General features: G+C 50.4%; 1 protein-coding gene across 1 annotated transcript in view; it reads left to right on the top strand.

Moving 5' to 3' along the window:
- Window positions 1-18,395, top strand: part of dock3 (dedicator of cytokinesis 3) — a 1,304,448-nt gene that overhangs the window by 873,604 nt on the left and 412,449 nt on the right. Inside the window, 1 exon segment of the mRNA XM_038810823.1 lies at window positions 3,138-3,219. Coding sequence (XP_038666751.1) covers window positions 3,138-3,219 — 82 coding nt within the window.

Below are 18,395 nucleotides of genomic sequence, written 5' to 3'. Positions count from 1 at the left end.
ATAGCATCATTTAAGAGGCATCTAGACAGGGTAAACGAACGGGCGGGAACAGAGGGAAATAGACCTTGGGGAAATAGGAGACAGGTTTAGATAAAGGATCTGGATCGGTGCAGGCTGGGAGGGCCGAAGGGCCTGTTCCTGTGCTGTAATTTTCTTTGTTCTTTGTTCTTTCACCCGCCTCCCAGGAGTCAATGGCACCCTCAACTGGGTGCTGTTTAGCACTGATTTCTACAAACGTGGACCAGTCGTGATTATACCTCAAGGGAGCTTGCAGGCGATTAGAGACCCCCGGGTGATCGGGGACAGGACAGGGTAGTACTCTGGCTCTCCATCGGCACCCAGGCACCTAAGCATTGGCACCCTGTCAATGCCACCTTGGAAGACTGGAAGTGCTAAGGTGCCTGAGTGGCACTGGCAGGGTGTCAGGCTGGCAGTGCCAGGGGTCAGGCCCAGGGGTGGGAGGGCCTTGCCCATTAGAGCAGGGTTTGGGCATTGGTTCCAGGGGTCACGAGAAGGTTGGGGGTGAAGGGGGGTGTCCAGAATACGGGGGGGGGGGGGAGGGGTTCTGAAATGGGGCCTGGACAGGTTGTGGATGCCAGTCAAAATTACACCGATCTGCGAGGAGTTGGTCGCCAATGCAGGAAATCACTAAGTGCGGCCTCGGCGGGGAGAAAACACCCCGAGGCACAAATAAACGGCAAGTGCGATGAATAGCAGGGTGAATCTTGGCGCTGCAGCCGGCAAGAAACACTCTGCCAAATACGCACGAAAGTGAATTTGTTTTATGTCTGCTGAATCGCACCCAATGGGTGGTATTCTCCTCCCCCCCCCGCCACGCCAGATGGGAGAATCGCCGGGGTGCCACGTGAGTCGCGCCACGCCGCCCCGACACCCGCAAGCAATTCTCCCACCCCCCCGAAACCAGCGCCATGAGAATCGTGCCGGGCCGCTCGGAGAATCGCCGCAAACGCCGAGCGGCGATTCTCCGGTCCGGATGGGCCGAGCGGCCGTTGAGAAAAATGACAGTCCGCCGGCGCTGTTCACGCCTGGTAGCTGCCGGCGGGAACTGTGCGGGAACGCTGGGGGGGGGGGGGGCGGCCTGTGGGGGGGGGGGCTCCTTCACCAGGGGAGGCCTCCGATGGGGTCTGGCCCGCAATCGGGGCCAACCAATTGGCGGGCCGCCCCCCACCCCGGCCCACCTATTTCCGCGGCCGGCCCCAGAACCCGGCGCCATGTTGGTGAGGGGCCGGCGCGCGTAACAAGTTCCCCGTGCATGCGCAGGATGGTGTGGCCCAACTGCGCATGAGCAGGAATGAGCTGCCCCATCTGCGCATGCGCGGGTTGGCGCGGCGCCCATTCGGCACTGCGTAAGGAGGCTGGAACGGCATGAACCGCTCCAGCACTGTGCTGGCCCCCTGTGGAGGCCAGAATAGGTCGAGCCCGGGCCTTGTTCACACGGTCGTGAAACAATACGCCGTTCACAACTGCGCGGGCACTTAGTCCCGGGAGCGGAGAATCCTGCCCAATATGTTTAGTGCTGAAATGTCCCATACCACTCCACAGGGACAATATAAAGCAAAATTTGATACCAATCCACATAAAGAGATAATAGGACAGATGATCAAAAGCTTGGTTTAAGAGGTGGATTGTCAGGATGTCTTAAAGAAGGAAAGAGATGTTGACTGGCAGAGGTACAGGAAGAGTATTTCAGAGCTTAGGGCTTTGGCTGCTAATGGCGTCAGCATTAATGGTAGAATGATTAGAGTCTGGGAAGCTTAAGAAGCCAGAATTAGAGGAGTTTGAGAGCTGGTGTAAGTCAGCGAGCTCACAGGTGATGGGTGAACGTAACTTGGTGCAAGTAAAGACATTGGCAACAGAGTTTTTGGTGACCTCAAGTTTAAGGAGGATAGGATGTGAGAGGCCAACAGGAGTGCATTGAAAAACCCAAGTCTTGAGATAACTAAAGTATGGATATGGGTTTCAGCAGCAGAGGAGCTGAGAAAGGGACAATGTCTTAAGTCGGCGATCTTATTGATGGTGCAAATATGTGATCAGAGGTGTGATCAATGATTGGTTTACTAGGCACCATCGGGTGTGGTCATTGGTTGGGGTATTGTGCACCATTGAATATCATGTACCATTGAGTGTCATCAGTCGTAGTTACAATGTAGTCACATTATTGGCCCGGACTTTACGGTAAAGCAGAAAACCTATTATCTTGACAACTAGGCAGACTCAGTTTTTAAGATGATCGCTACGTTTCGGCTGTTCTCTATTTACAAGTAAAGCTTCGAAGCTGGATTCCATTCTTTTTAGCCGTCATGGGAGTCTGACCCTGACTTGGAGCATCAGCAGGAAGCAAGTTGCATTGGGGGGGATCAGTATGCAGAGTTTACTTGTTCCATTTAGCCATTGACTTTCCCTCAGGACTCCAATGAAAAAGTAGCTACATTTATGGCTTAGCTCAAACTGGGGTGTCAGTTCAGGGCATAGTTCAGGGCATAGGGCATTTCAATTAACAATAAACAGGGCTTGCAGCCTTCCTGCTCTTGAAAAAGAAGAAGGAATAATTTTGAGGTGTGTTTAACTCACTTTACATTCAACTTGTCAAATGGTCCTCTTGAAAGAAATCTGTTGTACCTGTGGTGTTTCTTGCTCTATCTGTAGGGAAATGCTAGTTTTCACTTGGTGACTGCCCACAGTGACTTGATTGAAATCAGGAGGTTGTTGTATAGGGATCTATGGACAGGTACAGTCAATGCCAATATTCCTTGATGTAGAATTTTGCAGCATTCCGGAAAGTAGTCCTTAAACATCAGATTGAGGCAGTTTATAAAATGTGGACAACTACTGTCTTAGGATAATGAGACCTGGGAATAAATATTTTAAAATTCAGTCCAAGTTTTCCAAAAGTAAACAGCTGTTGTCATTTTGTCATGGTTTCCAAAATATCCTTGAATAAACAGGAGAGTGAGTATGTGTGAGTGTTTCCCTCCTGTCTCTGTACTAGCCCACTGTACATTCTTGTTTTTCTTGTGTGTCTATTGCACTGATTCTTCCGTGTGTTTTCTCCAAATATCTCTTGTTCATGTGTATGTTTGTATGTTTTACATAAGCCACAATTTATTTTTTCACAGGGAACTAATCCGATGTCTGAAGTGGTACATGGATCGCTCTGCAGAAGTTGTGAGACAAGACCACATTCAAGAGGCAATGAGGGTACATAGTGCAACTTCTGTGGTAACCTCGACATCATATAGAAATAGAACAAAAGTTAATTACCACTCAACCCTATCAGTGGCAAACATTTGAGGGGATGATTCATAATGCAATAAGTAAAAAATCCAAGGGATGGACCCACCTCTCTGGTTAGCTAGAAAATTTAAAGTAGTATCAAACTCATGGAGAAGCATATAATTATGCAGACAGGTGGCAGGTCAGGAGATTGGTCAGAATATAAAGAACAGAAGGATGAACTAAAGATTAATAAGGAGGGAAAAATTAGAGTACGAGTAAAAGCCAGCTAGAAATTTAAAAACAGATAGAGTTTTTAAAATATTTTTAAAAAGAGTTAACAAAGTGAGCTTCATCCTATAGAAAGTCAGTCTAGAGAATTAATAATGGAAAACAAGCAGATGAATTGAACAGGTATTTTGCATTCACCTTCACTATAGAAGATACAATTAACATCTTAGAAGCAGGTATAAACCAAGAAATGGAAAGGAGGAACTCAAGAAAATAGTCACCAGAGAAGTGGTACTGTGTAAATTATTGGAGTTGCGAGCAGACAAGAGCCTGGGTCCAGGTGGACTTCTTCATAGGGTCTTAAAAGAAATGTCTAGTGAGATAGTTCATGTGTTGATTTTAATTTTCCAAAACTCGCTAGTCAGGGAAGGTTCCATTAGATTGGAAGATAGCAGATTTACTTTATTATTCAAAAAGGGAGGGAGACAGAAAGCAAGAAACTACAGGCCAGTTAGCTTAACATTTGTTGTAGGGAAAATGTGAGAAGCTATTATTAAAGAAGTTATAGCTGCGCACTTAGAGAAGCTCAAGGCAGTCAGGTGGAGTCAACTTGGTTTTGTGAAAGGGAAATCATGTCTAACCAACTAATTGGAGCTCTTTGAGGAAATGACATGTGCTGTGGATCAAACGGAACCAGTGGATGTACTGCATCTAGAATTCCAGAAGGCATTTGATAAAATCCAAAATGAGGGGGTATTCCAGAATATAAAAGCTTGTGTTATAGGGAATAACATATTGACTTGTATAGAAGTTGGATGGCTAACAGGAAACAGAGAGTTGGCATAAATGGGTCTTTTTCAGACTGGCAAAATGTAATGAGTGGTGTGCCACAGGATCAGTGCTGGGACCTCAACTGTCTACAATTTATATGAATGACTTGGATGAAAGGATTGAAGAGATGGTTTCCAAATTTTCTGATGACCCAAAGATAGGTAAGTTATGAAGAACATGCTACAGAAAGGTATAGATGGGTTAAGTGAGTGGACAGATATAAAGCAAATGGTGTATAATGTGTGAAAATATGGAATTGTCTATTTTGGCAGGAAGAATAAAAATTAAACATATTATCTAAATGGTAAGAGATTGCACAGCTCTGAGGTGCAGAGGGAACTGGGTAAATTTGTGCATGAATCACAAAAACTGATAAACAAGTACAGCAAGTAATTAGGAAAGCTAACAGAATGTTATCATTTATTGAGAGGGCAGTTGAATAAAAAAGTAGGGAGGTTATGTTTCAGTTGCCATTAAGGAGACCACATTTAGAGTACGGTGCACAGTATTGGTCACCTTATTTAAGGAAGGGCGTGTATGTATTGGAAGCAGTTCAGAGAGGGTTTACCAGACTAGTGCCTGAAATAGTTGTCTAATGAGGAAAGTTTGGACCGGCTAAGCTTGTATCCACTAAGATTTAGAAGAGAAAGAGGTGACTTGATTTAAGTATAAGATCCTGAGGTATCTTGACGGAGTGGTTGTGGAGAAAATGTTTCCCTTTGTGGGAGAATCTAGAACTAGGGGTCACTGTTCAAAAATAAGAGGTCACCCATTTAAGAAGGAGATGAGGCAATTTTTTTCATTCGGGGGTTGTGAATCTTTGGAACACTTCCTGAAATTGCACTGGAAGCAGAATCTTTGAATATTTTTAAGACAGAGGTGGATCGATTCTTGGTAAGAAACAGTGTGATAAGTTATCGGGGTAGGCGGGATGCAGATTTGAGGTTACTATCAGATTAGCCATGATCTTAGTAAACAGCGAAGCAGGGAGTGGGTCGGCTGCATCGAGAGGAGCTCCCGCCAGTGGCCACTATTTGCAGTGCTTTCGGGGGTTTCCCTGATTCTTCGCTTCTCTCTTCTCCCCCCCCCACCCCCCAATTATTGACAGCCTTTGGGGTCATCCCGGGCATCAAGCGGGGCCGGTTTGAAAACCGGAGAGGAACCCGGGTGTCGGGCGGCTGGTGCTGAGGCGTCGGGCCCAGCGCGCGGTGGTCGGAGCAGCGGGGACGATGCCAAACGGAGGTCGAGGCGGCAGGCCCGAAGCCAGGGCGCGATGTAGATGAGATGTGACACATCAGGTGACTCCCGTCTAGAATGTTGTAAGAAGACTGAAGTCCGGTCCCAGGGAAATTCTGGAGGAATACAAAAAAGAAGAGAAAGAAGTTTGAAAGAAAGTTGGTGAAATTTTGTTTTCTTTTTTTGAAGCAAGAATTTTTGTTTTTCTATAAAAAAAATTGAAGAAGGAAAGAAGGGTGAAAAAAAAGGAAAAATAATAAGTTGTTAAAGGATGCGAAAAGCAACGTTGAAGAAGGGAGGAAACGCGGGCTCGCCGTTGAATGAGAGGACCAGCAAAAGTGCTGACAAGATGGCGGATGCCGGACTGCATGGTGGGGCCGCACTACTTAAGGTGGAAAAGATTATCGAGGTGATGGCGGTGGAGCTGGAAAAGTATTTTGTGAGGCACATGGAGGCTTTGAGGAAGGAGATGGCGGTCGCATTGAAGTCATTGGTGGAGGAGGCAATCGCCCCGGTGAGGGTAGCTGTGGCAAAGGCATTGGCCGAGGTGAGAGAGCAGGGTGAGAAAATGAAGGAAGTGGAGGAGGCCATGTCGCAGCACAGCGACCAGTTCACCTCGATGGGGGACGAGCTACGGAGCGTGATGGAGGTCAACAGAGGACTCCAAGCAAAGCTCGAGGACTTGGAGAACCGCTTGAGGCGCCACAATCTGAGAATTGTGGGCTTGCCCGAAGGGACAGAGGGCCCAAGGCCAACAGAGTACTTCGCTAAGAAGTTGGCGGAGTTGATGGGGGAGGGTGAGAACCCCTCCCGGTATGAGCTGGACCTAGCTCATCGGTCATTAAGGCCAAAGCCCAAAGTGAATGAGTCGCCAAGAGCAGTAATTACCTGCTTCCATAAGTACTGCATGAAGGAGAAGGTGTCAAGCTGGGTTAAGCAGAAGCGCGAGGTGCAGTGGGATGGTGCTGGAGTTCAGATCTACCAAAACTTGATGGTGGAGTTGGCAAAAAGACGAGCGGCGTTCGGGCGAATAAAGGCGGCACTGTACAAAAAGGGGGTGCGATTTGGTATGGTATACCCGGGGAAACGGAGGGCGACGTATGATGCCAAAGACTTTTATTTCGAGACAGCGGAGGCAGCTGAGACGTTCGTGAGGGCAGAAGGCTTGGGACAGATGTGAGGAGCGGAGCTGGAAGAGACTGTGGACTGTGATTGGGGAGCTGGAAAATGTATAAATGCTATAACTTTCTTTTTACTATGATGTGGAGATGCCGGCGTTGGACTGGGGTGAGCACAGTAAGAAGTCTTACAACACCAGGTTAAAGTCCAACAGGTTTGTTTCAAACACGAGCTTTCGGAGCACGGCTTCACCTGAAGAAGGAGCCGTGCTCCGAAAGCTCGTGTTTGAAACAAACCTGTTGGACTTTAACCTGGTGTTGTAAGACTTCTTACTTTCTTTTTACTGACATGTTTTGTAATTTACTTCTCTTCCCATTGTTACAGAGTTCAAGTTATTGGTTGGGTTGATTGGCATTCTGCGTTGTGACAATTATATCTTATTTTAGTGAATTATATGGGTTGGATTGTTGTTTTTGTTTTTTCTTTCTCTGGGACTGGGTGGGAGGGGACAGTATACCTTGGCGGGGGGAGCCACCCGCGCTAACGAACTAAAGTCGGCTAGTGAACGGAGGTGAGGTGAGAGGAGGGCTGCGGACATTGGAGCCTCGTTAGCAGGTTTTGATGAGCCTACGAGGCGAGCGAGGGGGAGGAGAGGGATTGATTCTGGGAGATGTTTTTTTGAGAGGAAATGTAGGGGGGGTTTTTGGGAGGGGGAAAGGGGTTCGATGTTAATAATGGATAGGGGCATGTCAGGCTCATGGGGCAGGGCCCGATGGTATGATGGTGGTGGATAAGAAGGGTGGGGGGTGTGGTGAGAGACCTCCAGATAGGATAGTCACGTGGAACGTGAGGGGGTTAGGAGGTCCGGTCAAGAGGTTAAGGGTGATTGTGCATTTTAAAAGTTTGAAAGCCGATGTATCAATGCTGCAGGAGACTCACTTGAGGGTGAAGGACCAGGTGAGACTTAAAAAGGGCTGGGTTAGTCAGGATTTGACCGAAGGTCTCGAGGGGCCACGGTTGGACAGGTCACGGCCGTGCTCGCTGGTCCCATCAGGGCAGGCGAAGGCGTTGGCTGGGCTAATGGTGGAAATGGGAGGAGTGGACCCTTGGAGGTTCCTGCACACAAGGGAACGGGAGCACTCGTTTTTCTCAGCAGTCCATAAGGTATACTCGCGGATCGACTTTTTTGTGGTGGAGGAAGGCTTTGCTGGCTGGGGTTAAGGGGTCGGAATACTCGGCATTTGCAGTGTCAGATCATGCTCCGCATTGGGTAGATATGGTACTGGAGAAGGGGGTAGCACAGAGGCCGGGGTGGAAATTAGAGTGAGACTTTGGGGGACCAAGGGTTCTGTGACAAAATTGAAAAGGTAATTGAGGCATATTTAGGTTTCAACTGTACGAGTGAGGTGTTGAAGGCAGTTGTCTGGGAGACTCTAAAGGCGGTGGTGAGTTGATTTTGTTTAAGGCCAGAGTGGACAAAGAGGAGAGGTTGGAGCTACAGAGGATAATAGATGAGATGTTGGAGGTAGATAGGAGTTATGCAGAAGATGTGCACCCAGCGAAGCTGGAAAAGAGGAAGGTTAGCTTTGACCGACTATCTACCAGGAAGCCGGTGCGCCAACTGAGACAAGCAAAGGGTGCAGTTTACGAACATGGAGATAAGGCGGGCCATATGTCAGCAGGTCAGCTCCGGAGGGAGGCAGCGGTATGGGAAATTGTTCAGGTGAGGGACAGGGCAGGGAAGTTGGTGGTGTCATAATATACACATTAGTATATAATGGTGCAGACACACACTGACTGACACACTGCAAGACAATCAACACACACAACACAGCAGCCAATCACCAGTTAGAGCACGCTCGCTATAAAGCCAGAGGGCACTAGTTTTCCCGCTTATTCGGGATGCAGCCTCTGAGAAGGACAGAGCTCACAGCTTGTAGCACAGATCTTCACCATGTGCTGATCGTCTAGATTGGTCAGGATAGGCACAGGTCTTCAGTTTAATCTAACGTAGTGTCGACCCAGAGTGAAAGTATGTTCAACAGTTTCTAGCTTAATAAAATAGTGTTGTACTATTTCAAGTGTTGGAAGCATGTACCGTATATACTCGCGTAACATGCGACTTTTGAGCACCTAATTTGAAGCCTAAATTTCGGGGGTCGCATGATACACGAGGTACAAAAATCGCGGGTGTGAAATGCTGGCCAAGATAAGTCACATAGCATCCAGCTGGCTTTACTAGCGTCGTTCAGCCACTTGCCGTTTCCATTCATAAAAACATGAATGGAAACGTCAAGTGGCTGAACATCTTCCCATCAGAATGCTGTGGTCAAAATCTGAAGAGTAGTATTCTGATGGGAAGATGTTCAGCCACTTGACGTTTCCATTCATGTTTTTATGAATGGAAACGGCAAGTGGCTGAACGACGCTAGTAAAGCCAGCTGGAAAGCTGTTCGAATCGCGAACAGCTTTCACAGCAGAATCCACTCTTCTTCCCATCTTCCCATCAGAATACTACTGATTGTGACCACAGCATTCTGATGGGAAGATGTTCAGCCACTTGACGTTTCCATTCATGTTTTTATGAATGGAAACGGCAAGTGGCTGAACAATGCGAGTAAAGCCAGCAGGAAAGCTGTTCGAATCGCGAACAGCTTTCACAGCAGAATCAACTCTGCAGAAACCACACACAATGATACCATTTGGAAGTTTTACTTTCCAAAATTAATTTCCAAAAAAGTCACTCGCATGATACATGAGGTATACCATAAAATCATGTTTTGGGGACAAAAATTTAGGAGTCGCATGATACGCGAGAACGAAGGGTACGCGAGTATATACGGTATGTGTTACTGCTAGGGTAAACGCAGTCTCCACAGATCCAGAGTACCCAACACATCATGGTACCAGTATGTGATGTTAGAACTTATTAGACCTACCTTCAAGTGATCTGCCTTTGACCAGCAATCCAGCCATTCTGCAAAATGGACAGCGTCTGCCCCCCACCACCGCTCCGCATCACCGGTAACCTCGGGGCCAACTGGAAAATCTTCAAACAACGCCTCCAGCTTTACCTTGAAGCCACAGACCTGGAAGCTGCTTCAGACGCCAGGAAAATTGTTCTCTTTCTCTCCACGGCCGGAGACCACGCCATCCACATCTTCAACTCTCCCACTTTTGCTGATGGTGAAGACAAATCAAAATTCAAGACGGTCCTCCTCAAATTTGACAATCACTGCGGCATCAAGGTAAATGAAAGTTTCGAGCGCAATGTCTTCCAACAGCGTTTGCAGGGTAAGGATGAACCTTTCCAATCCTTTCTCACCCACCTCCGCATCATTGCGCAGTCCTGTAATTACGGGTCTACCTCCAACTCCATGATACGCGACCAGATCGTTTTCAGTGTTCAGCCCTTACGCCAGCAGCTCCTCAAGGTTAAGCAGCTCACCCTTGCGATTGCCATTGAGACCTGCGTTCTGCATGAACACGCCACAAACTGATACTCGCACATCCAAGTGGCTGAAACGGCGTGGCAAGGTCCCCACGAGACAGAACGGGTACAAGCAATCAAGCAACTCCAGGGCCTCAGCCTGGATGAGGGCGGCCATTTTGCGCGCTTTTCACGGCCTCCCACGCATGAACGCACTGAACGAGGGGACGGCGAAGCCGAAGATCGCACTGTGCAGGTTGCCACCATGTACGACCGCACCGCGCATGGCTGTGGCGCAATGAGCGTCCTGACATAACAACGTGCGGCAACTGTGGCTCCGCCCACTTAAAGCGGCAGTGTCCTGCAAAATCCAGACGCTGCCTACAATGTGGCAAACTTGGCCACGATGCTGCTTTATGCAGGTCTGCTCAGCCTGCCAACTCTCGTCGCTCCAGCCAGCTACGCAGGGATGTCCGCGCCATCCAACCCACGGTCACCGAACCCGATTCTGACCTGCTGCCTGACCTTGACACCGAGGACCCAAAAGCACCTTTTCGAGTCGGTATCATTACCAAACACAGGGTGCCCCAAAAGCAAAACGTCCACCCTCTCCCAGTACACAGCATTGATCCGGACAACGAGTGATGTGCCACCCTCACGGTCAACCAATCCCGAATCCGATTCAGCCTGGACACCGGCGCCTCAGCCAATCTCATCGCGCGGTCTGACCTCGAAAACCTCCGTGTCAAGCCAACCATCCTGCCATCAGCCTGCCAGTTGTTAGATTATAATGGTAATGCCATTACTGCCAACTCACGTCACTCCAGCCAGCTACGCAGGGATGTCCGTGCCATCCAACCCACCGTCACCGAACCCGATTCCAACTTGAAGTGGTGCACAGGTCACTTAATGCCATCCTTCCATTTGAAATAGTGGGATCCTGCAAAGCCTCCCTGCTTGGTGCGCAAGCATGCAAACTGCTGAACCTTGTCCAAAGGGTTCACTCCCTGTCACCTGCTGATGCGTCTGCCTCTCAGGACACTGATTTTAGGGCGCAGCTGGACGCCATTATTAACCGATACCACAATGTTTTCGAGGGCATGGGCACGCTCCCATATACCTACAAGATCTTGTTGAAACCAAATGCCACGCCTGTGGTGCACGCACCTCGCAGGGTCCCAGCACCCCTCAAGGACTGCCTCAAGTAGCAGCTGCAGGACTTCCAGGACCAAGGAGTGATTTCCGGAGACATGGAACCGACAAACTGGGTCAGCTCCATGATATGCGCGAAAAAACCTTCCGGCGAAGTGAGAATATGCATTGATCCCAAGGACCTCAACCGCAATATTATGAGAGCATTATCCCATTCCAAAGCGCGAAGAACTCACCTGTGAGATGGCTCGCGCAAAGTTCTTTACCAAGCTAGACGCCTCGAAGGGGTTCTGGCAGATCCAGCTCGACGAATCCAGCAGGAAACTCTGCATTTTTAATACCCACTTTGGCAGGTATTGCTACAACAGGATGCCGTTCGGGATCATCTCTGCATCAGAAGTGTTCCATAGGATTATGGAACAGATGATGGAAGGTATTGAAGGTGTTTGCGTCTATGTGGACGACATAATCATCTGGTCCACCACCCCGCAGGAGCACATTAATCGCCTCCAGCGTGTCTTCAGACGGATACATGAGCATGGCTTCTGCCTCAACAGGGCCAAATGCGCCTTTGGTCAAACAGAAATTAAGTTCCTCGGAGACCACATCTCACAGTTGGGCGTGCAGCCGGATGCGGACAAGGTAGATGCCATTAAGGCCATGAAAACACCGGAGGACAAGAACGCGGTCCTCCGCTTCTTGGGCATGGTCAACTTCTTAGGGAAATTCATCCCTAAACTCGCTTCTCACACCACGGCTCTCAGGAACCTGGTCAAGAAAACGACAGTTCCAATGGCTCCCTGCCCACGAACACGAATGGCGGGAACTCAGGGCAAAGCTGACCACGGCCCCGGTCTTGGCATTTTTTGACCCAGCCAAAGAGACCAAAATTTCTACAGATGCCAGTCAATCCGGCATTGGAGCAGTGCTCCTTCAACGTGATGAGGCCTCATCATGGGCCCCCGTTGCATACGCGTCGCGTGCGATGATCCCCACCGAACAGCGCTATGCGCAGATTGAAAAGGAGTGCCTGGGCCTTCTTACCGGAGTCGTTAAATTCCATGATTATGTCTACGGACTCCCTCAGTTCACCGTCAAGACAGACCATCGACCGCTGGTGAATATCATTCAAAAAGACCTTAACGACATGACGCTTCGCCTGCAGCGCATTCTTCTCAAGCTCAGGCGCTACGACTTCCAGCTTGTATACACCCCGGGCAAGGAGCTCATCGTCGCTGACGCCCTCTCCCGGTCTGTCACCACACCATGTGACCTAGCGGGATTTGTTTACCAGGTTGATGCCCATGTGGCATTCGCTGCCTCCAATCTGCCTGCCACGGATGAACGCCTCGTCCAAATTCGTCGCGAAATGGCTGCCGACCCCTTGCTCCAGCGTGTTATGTGCCACCTAACGGACGGGTGGCTCAAGGGCCAATGCCCTCAATTCTATAATGTCAGAGATGATCTGTCGGTAGTTGACAGGGTTCTTCTCAAACTGGACCGCATTGTCATCCCGCACAGCATGCGCCAGCTTGTCCTCGAACATCTCCATGAGGGCCACCTGGGAGTGGAGAATTGCCGCCAACGGGCCCATGAGGCAGTGTACTGGCCTGGGATTAACGAGGACATAGCTAACACTGTGCTCAACTGCCCAATACGTCAGCGATTCCAGCCTGCGCAACCACGGGAAACCTTGCAACCCCATGAGTTGGTCACGTCACCCTGGACCAAGGTGGGCATCGATCTGTTCCATGCGCTTGGCCGAGACTATGTCCTCATTGTGGATTATTTCTCGAACTATCCTGAGTTGGTAAGGTTGCACAACCTCACCTCAGCTGCAGTCATTCGTGCGTGTAAGGAAACCTTAGCTCGACACGGCATCCCGCTCACGGTCATGTCCGACAATGGCCCCTGCTTCACCAGTCAATCGGCGTGCACTGCGTCTCATCCGCGCTCGTCGCGTGATCTTCAGGTCCTGCCTCACCATCATGACAATCCCGCCATGGACTTTGCAGAGCTCCCTGTCGCTCTGCCACCCTCTGACTCTGACACAGTCCAGCCCGTTCCAGAACCGGTGGCTCTTGACCCACCCTTGAGGCGGTCAACCAGAATTCGTCGCCCACCTCGGAGATTAAATTTATGAACTTTTTGAATTCATGGACTCTCTGAATTGTTTTGTTGCTTTGTTTAATCGACACACTGATTTGTATATAATGTTGCTCTCGTTACTCTTTTGTTGCATGCTGTCCATCTGCACTAGACACCTTCCAATGTAAATAGCTTAGTGTTTATGTACATTGTCTTGTAAATATGCCTTCACATACCACACGTAGTTAGGAACATTCTCACCACACATTATTTATTACCACAACCATACATTTTTTAAATAAAAGGGGGATGTCATAATATACACATTAGTATATAATGGTGCAGACACACACTGACTGACACACTGCAAGACCAACCAACACACACAACACAGCAGCCAATCACCAGTTAGAGCACGCTCACTATAAAGTCAGAGGGCATAGTTTTCCTGCTCATTCGGGATGCAGCCTCTGAGAAGGACAGAGCTCACAGCTTGTAGCACATGTGCTGATAGTCTAGACTGGTCAGGATAGGCATAGGTCTTCAGTTTAATCTAACGTAGTGTCGACCCACAGTGAAAGTATGTTCAACAGTTCCTAGCTTAATAAAATAGTGTTGTACTATTTCAAGTGTTCGTAGCCTCTATGTGATATTGCTAGGGTAAACACAGTCTAGACAGATCCAGAGTACCCAACACATCAGGTGGTGGCTCCGGATCTAATTAACAAGGTTTATGAGGAAGTTTATGAGAGGTTGGACAGGTCAGAGCCAACTGGGGGAGACCGAGAGATGCAGGAATTTCTAGATGGGTTGGAGTACCCGAAACAGAGGTGGTTGTGGCATTGGATGCTGCGAAGGCGTTTGACCGGGTAGAATGGGGGTATTTGATGGCAGTCCTGGAGCGGTTTGGGATTGGACCAAGATTTGTGAACTGGGCAAAGCTACTATATAAGGAGTCGAGGGCGAGTGTCCACACAAACAACATCAGCTCGAGATACTTTTCTCTCCAACGTGAGACTAGGCAGAGATGTCCTATGTCCCCCCTGCTGTTTGCACTCATGATTGAGGCGTTGGCCATCGCATTAAGAAGTTCGGGGTATGAAAACGAATAGTGCGGGGGGGGATAGAGCATAGGGTGTCCTTGTATGCCGATGACTTGCAGTTATACATGTCAGAACCGAGTGTGTCGATAGGGGGAATATTTGAGCTGCTTCAAGTGTTTGGGTATTTTTCGGAATACAAACTAAATCTAGACAAGAGTGAGTATTTTGTGGTGCCTTGGCCGGGGGTGGGGGCGGGGGGGGGGCCTGCCATTCCGGAGGGCAGGACTCAGTTCAGGTACCTGGGGGTGCAGTTTGCCCAGGTGTGGGGGGGTTGGCTCCGCAGGTACAATGTTTCTAGTTTGGTGGGTGTGGTAGTCACCGCTGTTGTATTATGTTGTATATATATTGGTATTACGGTAAGGCCCCTGTACTGCAGGTACGGGGGTAGATCCCTGTCTTCTGGCTCCGCCCAGTAGGCGGAGTATAAATATGTGTGCTCTCTGAACAGTAGTCATTTCGCCAGCTGCTGCAGGAGGCCACACATCTCTGTGTAATAAAGCCTCGATTACATTCTACTCTCGTTTCGTCGTAATTGATAGTGCATCAATTTATTACACAGAGATTTTTCAGAGATGGACCTCCGCACCAAGCCGGATTGCCTGCAGCTGCATCCTCAAGCAGACAACGCCAAAAAGGGCTTTGCACATTGCTAGCTTGCTTTGAAGCATACATCGGGTCTGCGCCAGACCCAATCTCAGAAGCACAGAAGCTCCAGATTCTGTACATGTGGCTGAGCTCCAACGTCTTCCCCCTCGTCTAGGACGCGCCTACCGAGGCTGAGGCCATGGTGCTACTGAAGGAGAATTACGCTCAAGAATTACGCCAGGCACATCCTGTCCACGCGGCACCAACTTCCCGGTGAGTCTGTGGAAGATTTCTGGCATGCTCTGCTCGCCCTGGTGAGAGACTGTGATTCCCAGGCCGTTTCGCCCACTGAACATTCGAACCTGCTAATGAGAGACGCGTTTGTTACGGGCATAGGGTCATAGAAGAGGCCATGCTCAACCTCGTGGTGATCAAGAAACTAGCGCTCTCGCTCACGGTCGCCTCACGCAACGCACAGGCTTATGCCCCCGACCGCACGGCCCATCCCACCTGTGCATCGTGGACCCCGCCAGCGGCCACCCCATCATGGATCCCATCAGCAACCGCCCCCAGCCAACCCCACGCCTGCGCCGTGCGGCAGCCAACCAACCCCGGGGGGCCCAAGTGCTACTTCTGCGGACAGACAAAACACCCCAGCAGCGCTGCCCAGTGCGGAGCGCGCTCTGCAAGGCCTGTGGCAAGAAGGGACATTTCGCTGCAGCGTGCAAGGCACGCTCAATCGCCGCTATTGTCCCTGCACCCACCACGTGCGGCCCATGAGCGCCGCCACCTTGCTCCACCCACGACATGTGCGGCCCGTGGACGCGCCATCTTGCTTGCCTCGGAACCAATGGGCGCCCCCATCTTGCCTGCCCCAGGACACATGCGGCCTATGGGTGCCACCATCTTGCCCACCTAAGGTCCCCTGCCCGTCGGGCACCTCATGGGCCACTCATTGCCTGCAACCGCCGGCGAGCAGCCGCTTCTCGCCTCGGTCACGATCGACCAGTCTCGACCGCACAACCTTGCGACCGCGTCGACAAAGGTGAAGGTCGACGGGGACGAGATATCCTGCCTTCTGGACTCCTGGAGCACTGAGAGCTTCATCCACCCCAATATGGTAAGGCGCTGCTCCCTCGCGGTACACCCCGCTAACCAAAGAATCTCCCTGGCCTCCAGATCCCACTCTGTGGATATCCTGGGGTACTGCATCGCCACCCTCACCATCCAGGGCAGAGAGTTCAGCGGCTTCCGGCTCTACGTCCTCCCCAACCTCTGCGCTGCCTTGCTACTCGGCCTGGACTTCCAGTGCAACCTCCAGAGCCTAACCCTGAAATTTGGCGGCCCCTACCACCCCTTAGTGTTTGCGACCTCACGACCCTTAAGGTCGACCTCCCTTCCCTGTTTGCAAACCTCACCCCGGATTGCAAACCCGTTGCCACCAGGAGCAGACGGTACAGCGCCCAGGACAGGATCTTCATCAGGTCTGAGGTCCAGCTGCTGCTGCGGGAAGTGTTGTTCGTTGTGCTTTCTCTTTCATTGCTCTGTTTTAATAACCTTTGCGCGAGAGTCGCCCGGTATCTTTCTGATACCACCACGAGGTTCAAGGCCAAGTGCTGATCAATAACTCAATACACCAGTTAGTAAGTTTCAAATCAGTACACATTTATTATACACACAGTCAATCACTACTCATGCATAAACTCTACTTACTAAACTATCACTGCTACTAAAAGCCTATACTTAGCTTCCAATGGCCCACCAGGTCAGAGAAACAATGGCCTTTGTCCGGTTCTGATTCTGCTGGCTTCAAACTGGTACGGAATAGTAGCTAGGAGCGTCTATGTCGTAGCGTGCGTTGACTTGAGACTTACTTGGTTGATGCAGCTGCTAGGCAGGTCTCTCCTCGCTGAGAGCCAAGGCCATGAATTCTTTGAGAGCTGCCAAGAGAGCAAACTGAACTTGGGGACGCTATCTTATAGGTCCCAAGGGTTTCGCGCCCATTTGGGTGGACCCCGGACTTGGTCCCAATTAATTGGACCATGTCCCAATCGTTTTTATCGATTTCTCCAATACTGGAGTTGTTCCCTGATCGTTGGGCGGGCCCTATGTGTCCGTTGGCCTGCCTTTGTCCTAACTCCTGCTGGCGCAAGGGAGTCTGTCTTGGTCCCGATTGATTAAATGTTTCTGATTGTTCCTGGGGATCGCTCATTAGTATGTAGATAGCTATTGCTTTCGGTTCTGTCTGGGTTCTGCAAATCTTAATACACAGGAAACCTTGCACCTGCTTGTTTTCCTTGTAGCTGGCCAATTTTCCCTGTTCTCTTTGCGGGCATCCATTTTGGAATCGGGACGTAGCCATCCCAGGTGGCTACAGAAGGTATTATCAAGGCCAGCAACAGCCCCTGGAGAGTCCAAGTGGTGGTGGTGAAAACCGGCGAGAAAAACAGGATGGCCGTTGACTACAGTCAGACCATCAATCGGTACACGCAGCTCGACGCGTACTCCCACACATTATCTGATACGGTCAATCAGATTGCACAGTACCGGGTCTTCTCGACAGTGGACCTGAAATCTGCCTACCACCAGCTCCCCATCCGAAAGGCGGACCGCCCATACACTGCGTTTGAAGCAGACGGCTGCCTTTACCAGTTCCTTCGGGTTCCCTTCGGCGTCACCAACGGGGTCTCGGTCTTCCAACGGGAGATGGACCGAATGGTTGGCCGGTACCGGCTGCGGGCCACTTTCCCAGACATGGACAACGTCACCATCTGCGGCCACAACCAGCAGGACCACACCGCCACACTCCGCAACCTAACTTACAAGGAGAAGTGTGTGTTCAGCACAAACAGATTAGCCAGGCCATCCTCGGCTATGTGGTTCAGAACGGAGGGCCCGACCCCGATTGCATGCGCCCCCTCATGGAACTCCCCCTCCCCCACTGCCCCAAGGCCCTCAAAAGATGCCTGGGGTTCTTTTCGTACTACGCCCAGTGGGTCCCAAACTATGCGGACAAGGCCCGCCCACCCATTCAATCCACCGCTTTCCCACTGACGGCTGAGGCTCAACAGGCCTTCAACCGTATCAAGGCCAACACCGTCAAGGCCGCGATGCACACGGTCGACGAGACGCTCCCCTTCCAAGTCGAGAGCGATGCATCAGACGTCGCTATGGCCACCACCCTCAACCAGGCAGGCAGGCCCGTGGCATTCTTTTCCCGCACCCTCCATGCCTCCGAAATTCCCGCCCCAGGACACGTGCGGCCCTTGGGTGCCGCCATCTTGCCCGCCTCAGGACCCCTGCCCGTCGGGCACCTCATCGGGGTCTCGGTCTTCCAACGGGTGATGGACCGAATGGTTGACCGGTACGGGCTGCGGGCCACTTTC

This window comes from Scyliorhinus canicula, chromosome 11, assembly GCF_902713615.1.
Source record: "Scyliorhinus canicula chromosome 11, sScyCan1.1, whole genome shotgun sequence".
Lineage (NCBI taxonomy): Eukaryota > Metazoa > Chordata > Chondrichthyes > Carcharhiniformes > Scyliorhinidae > Scyliorhinus > Scyliorhinus canicula.
Note: the sequence above shows the minus strand (reverse complement) of the source record. Positions and strands in the feature narration are given on the sequence as shown.